This window comes from Aplysia californica, unplaced genomic scaffold (genome assembly GCF_000002075.1).
Source record: "Aplysia californica isolate F4 #8 unplaced genomic scaffold, AplCal3.0 scaffold00010, whole genome shotgun sequence".
NCBI lineage: Eukaryota > Metazoa > Mollusca > Gastropoda > Aplysiida > Aplysiidae > Aplysia > Aplysia californica.
Genome location: NW_004797280.1, coordinates 2,130,337 through 2,140,103, shown reverse-complemented (window position 1 = coordinate 2,140,103; position 9,767 = coordinate 2,130,337). Strand labels below are relative to the sequence as shown.

Sequence of the window (9,767 nt, the reverse complement as noted above, 5' to 3'; positions counted from 1 at the left end):
TTTCTGCCACACCCCTGATCTTCTGGTAGGAAAGATCTACACCTAGCCTTCTCGGACAAGGGCGAAAAATCTCGGAGGGCCCGTGTGCAAGTTGCACATGCTAAAGATCCCCTGGTGGTCTAAAATCGATAAGAGAAGGCTTCGGCCGCCACCCGGGCAAAATTCAAATTTCCTACCAACTAAAAGTATGAGGTGTGTCCCGTGCGCTCATATGACCTTATGCAGTTGTGAGCGCCGCAAAACCCTCTACTATATAAAAAAAAAGTGAGAACAAGAAAATAATAAATTTAAAAATTCAGATGTCCACTAAAATGATCTCTTTCCACCTGTGATTTGCTTCTAGATCTGAGGACCACGATACTCCCCTCCATGTAACAGCATCCTGGGGTGATGTGGAGTCCATGCAGCTGCTCCTCAGTAACGGTGCTGATGTGACCATTCCTGACCAAGTAGGTTGTTGGGTTTTTTTCTCCCTATTTTCTGTTTGTTAAGTGCAACCCCCCAGCTAGGACCACAATCTTCAGTCTCACAAGTGGTTGGGGAAGGATGAAAGCTCTTACTTCTCTGTAAATCCTTTAGGCCCTAGCCTTTTGAGCGTAGAGCTAGGGTATCTCTGTCTGCTCTTTAAGCTCATAAGAAAGCTAAAAGATTTACACCTCCTCACGCTGCCGCTGAGGGATTGTGCTCCAACTGAGCTGCAGCAGTCAGCAGATTGAGTTAGAGAAGTATGCTTTTTTAGACTTCTGTCAATAAACAACATTCTATATCTCTTATAAATGCATTCTTTTTGATGCCTTGGCTGAAGATTATTTTTTGTCTCTGTCATTTAATTTGAAGTTGTCAAAGGGCTAAAATAGTTTAATTTGATGTCCACTTGTGCAAAATCAGCATCTGTGGAGATAAGGTTGTGGATGCAATAAATAATGCAGATATATAAAATTAGGAGGATGGAACTGCATTTTCTCAGGGATGTTAAGTTTAATGATTTGTTTTTACAATGTCATTTTTCTTAGTGCTGTCCCTAATCTTTATCTTGTTCAGCATGAGTCATGAAGATTATTTATAACTTGGTTGTAGGTTCTCTGGTTATGCCCAGCTATTGGAAAGGGCTTTCTCAGAAGTTTTGGCATTTCAGATTTATTTTTTTATGCCACTGAAAAGAAATTCTGAAGTTTTGTTCCATAAATTTTTAAATTTTTAAAAAAATAGATACTGGCATTTTGAATGCATCTTCAAACAGCCATATTGAAAGTCCTTGTTCACTAATTAATAGAAGTGAAATTTTCCCTCAAATGAAAAAAGAGAATTTTGAATTGGGTACTTTAAAAGACCCATTTCGTTTCACATATATATTATAAATGCTTTTTTTGGGGGGGGGGTTGTTGATAAATGAAAAAAAAATTACCCCTTGAATGGTGACGTATCTTTAAATGCTGATACACCAAAAATATTCATTATTTTTTCTGCACAATTTCTTTGTGATTGTGGAAAATAAATGTATAACATGCAGATCAAGCAGGTCCTACAAGTCTACAGCATGTATGATTATTAAAAGTTTGTGCTTGGATGCTCTATCACTAAAGCAGATTTCAGTACTTCATTGTTTCACTAATGGTACTCATATTCCATAGAGTTGTAATTGCTGTGGAAGACCTCTACTGGTCTCTAAGATCGGCGCCCCATCTGAAATGAGGAATCCCTACTTGTAAAAAGTACACCCTGCTAAACTTTTAACAGTAACTTTGACATAAAAGCCAGTTCTGGAAAGTGGGAGGCCTCCCATGGACGAGGAGAAAAAGGAGGAAGTCCGATGATGCGGAATGCTCAAAGTCAAGGGGTAACGACAGAGTATAAGTGTTTTGTCAACGAGAAAAAGCATCAGTCTGACAGCTGATATGTTTCGACAATGGTCAAAATAAGGAAAGTCCCAGCAGCGTGTGAGGGATCTGGGTTCAGTGAGTTAATGGTTATAAAGCTGAATAATTTTTTTTTTCAGAAAATAAACGAATATATATTATTATTATAATCTTTTTCTGTGTAGGAGGGAAAAACTGCTTTGGACCTGGCTGTGGAAGGAGGTCATAAGTCTTGTGAGGCAGTTCTCCGATACCAGCACATGCTGATCACCGTCAAAGATGATGTGCTCTCGCCTAAATTCACCGGTAAGGCTGTGTGTCTGCAGGTGATTGTTTAGAAAAATGAGTCATTAAATGTAACCTTACTACATTGAAACGGAAAAATTTGTATGAAAATAACACTGTCAACCAGTTTGCAATGTTTCCTCTTTTTGGCAATGCTAAAATATCAGTTCATGCAATAGTGCTTCCAGGATTGTTCAACTATTCTTCAATGTATTGTTGTAATTATGGCTGGTAGCCTTCCCACCTTGGAATGCTTTTTTGGATGTGTCTTGAACTGTCACAAATTGGAAAAAAATATGTGTGACTTTGACTTCAAGTTTTCAAAGGAAAAATATTAGTCTTTTAAAACTTTCTGTGACAAATTTAAATCCTGCAATGCATGCTTGGGACTCAAAACAATACAAAACTGAGATGAAAATTTAGAAATTATTTGAAAGCATGTAAATTCCTTCTATTTACTTTATTCTAATTATGTGTAGTCAGTGACCTGAAAATCTATCTCCGTAGTAAGTACATTTGTTTTCATCCTCCACTGGAGAGGAAGTTTATTAATTCATTGCCCATGTAAGTGCTAAGTCAATGTCAAAGGATTGAAAATAATATGAGTCTTGTCTCCTCATTTTAGTTTTGGAACAGTTTTATTTTTAAGATTATGATCATTGCATGAAGATGAATCTGTGTTCAACTGTCCATCTTTGCTTCTTTTCTCTTTTTTTCAGTCAATGATGACAATTATATTTTTACATCCACAGTGGAGACCAGGACTTTCAATGGAAACGATCGTTCACTTGGGAGAATTTCAATGTGTGGAGACCAAGGAGACAGCGCATGTTGCTTGGATAGTTCTACGATTGATCCAGACATCTTATCTCAAGAATATACAAATGCTGTAACTGACAGATTATATGAGTGTCTTGCTGAAGGTCAACCAGTGTACTTTGATGCGACATCACCAAACACTCCTGTTGTGGGCTCAAAACCCTTTTCCTGTAAAATGAAATGTGATGAAAAAACTTTTAGGAGACATCAACATGAAAATGGATGTAAGGTACAACCTCAGTATTCTTGTGGTGGCTTTGATGCTACGCCGTTGTCCTGTGGTCTTCATCATAATGGCTATGGGCATTCAAAGTCTTGTTCCTGTCCGCCTTTTCTAGATCAATGTTGTAATAGATCAAACAGATCTCCTGTCTCCTCTAATAATAGCAGTGTGTCTCATTTCCATAACCATTGCTCTGCAGCTGCATGCAGATCAAACTGTAATGCAAGGACTTGTTTTACAACATGCAATGACAGTGCTTCCAGTTCATCACCAAAATATTTTCCTCTCTCAAGTAAAAGTGAAGGCTCCTTAGATTGCATTATTGGCCCCAGACAGGCTCATTCATCTTTGGCAAGACACAAAGATTCCTTTCAATACTGTAGCCAAGATGTGACAGAGCACTGCTGTAATCCCCCTCAGCATGGTCATCACGCAGGATGTTTGTCCCCTAGTGACAGAAGCTGCTTGCCACACTCTCCGTACAGGCAGCACACCAGTCCACATGGATCTCCGTCAGCTCCTTTTGCCTATCGTAGTACCAAACATTCCCCATCACGCATGCATGGACGAATGATGCAGACTAGTGGACTCCATTCCCCATGCAGGGAATTATCTTCATTACTTCCTAATCGGAATAAACATGTAGCTTCAGATGTTGACTATTCCAGGTCGAGTCCCAGCCAGTCTACAAAATCAAAGTCATCTCAGCCTGAGAGTGGAAAGCAGCAGGAACACCTGGATGTGTACTTCCCCCATAAAACACAGGATCAGGAATCTAATATTTTGCCAGTGGGGAAAGAAGGAAATTTCTCTCGTATGCAGCCTTGTTCATATTTTCCACCTCTAGTTTCAGGGGCGTCTGGAATTCGAAGTGAATATTCTGATTCTGTAAGCAATGAAAAGACTGTTTTTCTTACTCAAAATTCAGATTTAATGGTCATACCAAAATCTCCCTCAAATGCTCATTCGGCTTGCTTTCCAAAGTCTTCATTGAGTGGCCGACAGCCTAGTATGCCAGAGTCTTCCTCAAGCAGTCATTCAGTTAGTTTCCTCAAGTCTTCATCTGGTGGTCGTCCACCAAGTTCTCCGAAGTCTCCCTCAAGCAATCCCTCTTCCAGCATGCTGAAGTCCTCGTCAAGTGATCTTCCAGTTCCAGTCAGCTTGCCAAAGTCTTCATCAAGTTCTCAGGAAAGAGTGGCTGAGTTTGTTTTATCTACTACTGACTTTCTTAACAAATGCTCTGTTGAAGACTCTGGAGAGGTCCCTTCATATCCATCCCAGCTTGACAACTTAGAGCCATACTCACTCACTGACAAACAAGACAAGACAAGTGAAGGGGGTCTTAATGTCTCTGGGTCATCTCAAGATACGTACGCCACCTGTGACAATGGTCTTAATGATGACACAGTCAAAGGGCTCGAATCTACTGTTAATGACAGGTCCGCTGGTGGAAGTAGCGTCAGACCTCAAATAGTTCCTGAAACACAAGGGAAATGCTCTGAAATGACGGGAGAAAATTCATTGAGGTGGAAACCTCCTCCAGCTTTGTTTTCTGACACTGACATCATGACTTCTGATGAAAGCTTCATACAAAGGGCCAGATCTCCAAGAGTTTATCGCATGAAAAAGTCGAGAAAAGAAAATGAACCCCCAATTAAAACTGATCAACAGAGTATGAAGAATAAATTTGCTGCTGAACAGTCTGTTCAAAAGTCTCTGGCAGTAACGGACATTCTCAATAGCACAGTAAGGCAAACCAACATTTCTCGATTGTCAGATGAAAGTTTGTTTAGTACTGTATCTGTAAGGGAGTATGTCTACAAGGACCCTGAGAGAGGGGTCACTCTGATAGAAAGGCACATTCCCTCAGAATGTGGTAGCAGCATTGGCCGAAGATCTCTCGACAGTGTAACTAGCAAAGGAACCGTTGAATCCCAGTCAACACTTATCTATGACTGGCGCTCGATCCAAAAGTCGCATGAGTCCAGAATAAGAGATCCAGCTTCAGAATTTCAAACTCATGCCTCAAAGAGTGCACGCAATGAGAATCTTATCCCTGAATGTGACCGTGCTTCTCAAAGCTCCTCTACACCATGGAATCATTCAAGCAGTAGCAGCGGTTCAGGTGAGAGATCTTCTGACACTGCTGAACTCTCTGAGGCAGAGGATACCCCAGTCATTGAGCCCCCAGCTCACCTGGAGAGCCTCAGCAACCAGGAAGTGTCTCAAAGGCTGCAGGTCTTTGGGGAGATGCCTGGGCCAGTGATCCCTGCCACCAGACAAGCTTATCTACGTCGTTTAGCAAGCTTGGAGTCCAACCCAGGACTAGTGAAGATCTGCAAGACATGTCCAGGTGAGACACACATGCTATTTGTTATTGTGAAGATATACTTTATTGTCTTATTTCTTTAGCTTGCATTTTAAAAAAAGTTCTCCTTAGTAGACTTAAGTAGGGAGCAGAAGAGGTTGGGTGTGAAACAAGTGTGAGGGGTTCATGATGATGATGCAAATGGTTTGAAGATAGGATTCAATTTAGAAATTTCTCTTTAGGGCTGTTTTAATTGTTTGAAGGTTTGAAGTACTCTTGACCAGAAAAGTGAATTTCAGAACTGATACAAATATGTGTTTACATTTATTATAAATCGCAGTTTACATGCAACCTCCAAAGTCGATTCAGAACTCTCAGTAGTATGATACATCAAATGTTTGGTCATGTGAATTGCATTAAATTTGTTGGGTTTTTGGTTCTACTTCAATAATTTGATTTTTTTTTTAAACTACTGTTTGTAGGGTACATTTACATTTTAATCTTTTGTTATGTATCGCGAGGCCCTGACTTGTTTTTCATTGTTTACTTTTGTTTTCCTCCTTGTGTGAGTGTAGATTTCCCCTGCGAACTGCGACAAGCGTTGAACGGCAAGTTTGACAGCTCTGGTCTGGAAGAACTGGAGCAGAAGATGGTACAAGCCTTTAGCAATACCAATGGTCGTCACTGGAGGGAAGGCACTGCCAAATCATCCTTTACCTATCTCTTGTTGGACCCTCGTGTCACTGAAAACTTGCCATTACGGGCAAAAGCAATGAGTATGTCGTGTCTCTTTTGTTCCACTTCACCAACTTCTATGTCTAGTTTTCCTGTGTTTGTGAGAAGAGTAGGCCTACTAACTCTTTTGAGTCTCAAGATCCATCAGTTGAAACCCCATGGTTAACTTGACTGCAACTCTGTCATACTTGTGGCTACAGGGTGATTTTTTTTTGTTATTGCGTAACATAATGAACTTTTTTTTTAAAAATTTCCGTTTTACTTTTGATCTTTTATAGCTTTGTCTTAAGTGTTGAAATATTGAAATATAGTTTGAATGGCAACGTAATAATGCAGTTGGGAGCTAGCATATGATAACTGTGAAGTTTTAAACTGATATTATTAAAAAATGTGGTGGAGCAGTTCAAGGTGCCTCAGTTATGCCACTTGTTTACTCAGACACTAAAACGGACAGTACCAAATCATAATCTAGCTGTTACCCCCGTTTACCTGTTTATTCCCTGAAAAAGTTGTAAAGCTATCATGTGTGCTCCATTTCTTTGATTCATAGGAACAATAATCTTTTCTCTTACTTTGTTTTAAGTCATATATACGCTTAATAATCTGTTCTGCATTTCTTTCCTTTCCAGATGAAGTAGAGATATTCAAGACTTTTATTTGTGCCATTTTCTATGTGGGAAAGGGAAAAAGGGCCCGACCGTACTGTCATTTGTATGAGGCAGTTTCAAAAAGGGCCAAAGAAGGAAAGGTAAATTTAATTATATTTAATGTAATAATGTAGCTGTAGTATTACTACTACTTGCTTAGAAATTAATTAAAGCAAACTACATATCTAATTTCTCATACTTGTCTGCTACTTTATTGGGATTTTTAAAAGTTGATTTGAATTTGGACAACTGTTTTTTAAATTTTTTTTATTGTTCACCGAATTATTTTGAGTCTATGATCAATACACATGAACATCTGATGAAACTGTCAGGAGGTAAGCAAAATGATACAGGCTGTCATACATGCATATTTTTTTCTTTGTAAGTGTCCAGAATTCCATGTGCATGTTTTTTGTGTTTTTTTTGTATTTAAAAAAAAAATGGAACTTCCAGAATGTTTTAAGCTGCGTGCTTTTAACACTTTGCTGCCTCATCTGGCCGATCTGCGATGTTTTCCACTCAGTTTCTTTGGATTTCCCCCCAAATGCTGTTGCCTTTGATGGCAAGAGTTTTTACCATATATGAGCCATGTGAGGGCAAATTGTTAAAAGACACAAGCTGGCTATGAAAAAACAGTAAATCAAACATTTGTTGATAGCTATTTTTTTAAATCTTAAAGTGAACCAGCATAAATTCATTGTTGCTGTTAGGCCCAGTCTTTTTTTAATCCATCTTCTTAATTTGTTAATGAATAAAAGGATCTATTCTATACTTTGCAGAAAAGTGCTAAAGTTCAGCACATCCTGGACATCTGGGAATCTGGTCTGGGTGCTGTTTCTCTCCATTGTTTCCAGTCCGTCATCCCCGTGGAAGCTTACACTAGGGAAGCTTGCATGCTGGAAGCCATTGGTGTGTACACTCTTTTATGTCCATTTGTTTTTTGTTTTTTAAAAATTCTGTGCACTACTGCTTTTGTTCAGGGTTGGTCACTTCTTATAGAGATGCACCTTCCCTACAAATTGGTAATTCCCGAAAGTGGAATGTTCCAGACTTTGTTTCCAGTGGGCTTTTTTTGAGAGGTTGTTTTAGTAAGGTTTTACGGTGCTCACAATTGCCTACGGTCATATGAGCACCAAGGGGTGGATGTCAACAGAGAAGTCCAAATGAGGAATCAGGCTTACTCTGCTCACCTCTCTAGCCTCAACAGCACGAAATCTGCTTCGACCATCAAAGCACCCTGGAAATAGCAGTTCAAAAGAGAGTGACAAACATACAAAAGTAGTAGAGGAAAAATGATGATAGTAAGGATGAGGAAAGAAAAAGCAGCAGTTCCCCCTACAATTTATGTCTTCTTTGATGTGAAACTTTTTTTTCCATTGATCCACAGATTTTAGTTGAAAGTTTAGTTATCATTCATTTTATCTCAGTTTCAAAATTTGCTGATATATGGGCCCATTTGTCATGCACACACACAAATTTACTGGTGTGGAAGTCCAGGCCACAAGTATTGATTCCTAAGAAATTCTGGCTGTTGTTTCACCACCAGCCAACAGACTTACTCTATACTTGATTGGCTTTTTAATTTGTTTTTGTTTTTCTCTTTTCAGGCCTTCATAAAGTCACCAACATGAAAAGAGGAGATTTCTATGGACTGGCATCTACTTGGTCCATGCAACAACGCAGAATGATGGGGGTGTTCCTTCTGCAGAAAGCTTTGAAGATTTTTCTGGCTGAAGGAGAGCGACAGATCTGTGTGCCTGATCTAAAGGGTAGCCAATAGATTGGGGTCACTCTCTATACCAAGCAGTTCCGTAGGCCTATGTGGGGACTGATTTTCTGTGTGGTGGAGCTGGCTGCATTTCCTATTGTGATAATGTGTTGTTCATTGATAACAAAATTGTCAGAACATTTTTATTGTAATGTTACCATTGACATTTTGCAAACTTCATTCTGTTCAGTGACCAGTCGTGTTTTATCAATTGTTTTAAGATTTTGTAATTTCCTTCTCCAAAATCATTGTTTTGAAGTGGCTCAACAACACCTTGAAGGCTCAAACTCAAACTCTTAATCTAATGGCAAGACTGAGGACTGAGGATAAACCTTGAAATGTGATGTTAAGGGAATGTTGAATTTCTGTCCATACTCCTTAATGATAATGTACAGTGGAACTCGAATTCAACGAGAGGAGATGGATTCCCCATTTTTTTTCCTTCTTTAAAATCAAGAAAAATAACCCGGATTTAACGAGCACTGAAATCAGCAAGCTCGGATTCAACGGGGTCGCCATGGTGAACACCCCCCGCAGACGTGGCTTCGCTCATTTTTCTCCCTCAGCAAACTTTATCCCCGGAAACCATCCATTGCACCTGCATCGTGAACCATTATTCACTTAGCCGATTAAATGCGACCAATCAATGGTCTTCTTTCATACCGTTGTTGGCACGAGCGTGTGTCTGTGCTAGGCCTAGCGTGTGTCTGGGTCGGATAGGCGGCCTGCACACGTATGACTGTGCGTTTGGGGGGGGGGGGTGGTGGGATCATCGGTCCGGGCATGGAACGTCGCAGATGCAAACGCGTCACTATTTTTTTCCCCCGACGACTGATCAATATTACAATGATAAGCTAGTCTTGACCTAGATCTACGTAATGAATTGTGCGCTGGTCTATGGAATCAAAAGTTGGCGTACGCTAGGCTCTACTCAGCAACACATCTTTTTGGCAAACAATCGAGATGACACAGGCGGGCATTTAAACGAAGTAGACTTTTTTTTTGCACTGCTAATATTATGCAGGCATTTCAGGTACAGCTTGTTATTTCTCTTTATACATTACTTGCTCAATGCCTGTAATGATCTATAGAAAACCTCATATTTGCTATAATGAACACTTGGATT

The 9,767-nt window shown here is 39.7% G+C and overlaps 1 protein-coding gene across 1 annotated transcript in view; it reads left to right on the top strand.

Moving 5' to 3' along the window:
* LOC101861013 overlaps positions 1–9,292 on the top strand; it is a 15,760-nt gene extending 6,468 nt beyond the window's left edge. Inside the window, exons 3-9 of the mRNA XM_013083200.2 lie at positions 344–449; positions 2,042–2,162; positions 2,894–5,536; positions 6,067–6,267; positions 6,856–6,974; positions 7,653–7,782; positions 8,481–9,292. Of these exons, the coding sequence (XP_012938654.1) occupies positions 344–449; positions 2,042–2,162; positions 2,894–5,536; positions 6,067–6,267; positions 6,856–6,974; positions 7,653–7,782; positions 8,481–8,653 (3,493 nt within the window). The 3' untranslated portion in view covers positions 8,654–9,292. The remainder of the gene's footprint in view (positions 1–343; positions 450–2,041; positions 2,163–2,893; positions 5,537–6,066; positions 6,268–6,855; positions 6,975–7,652; positions 7,783–8,480) is intronic.
* Positions 9,293–9,767: the final 475 nt, after the last annotated feature.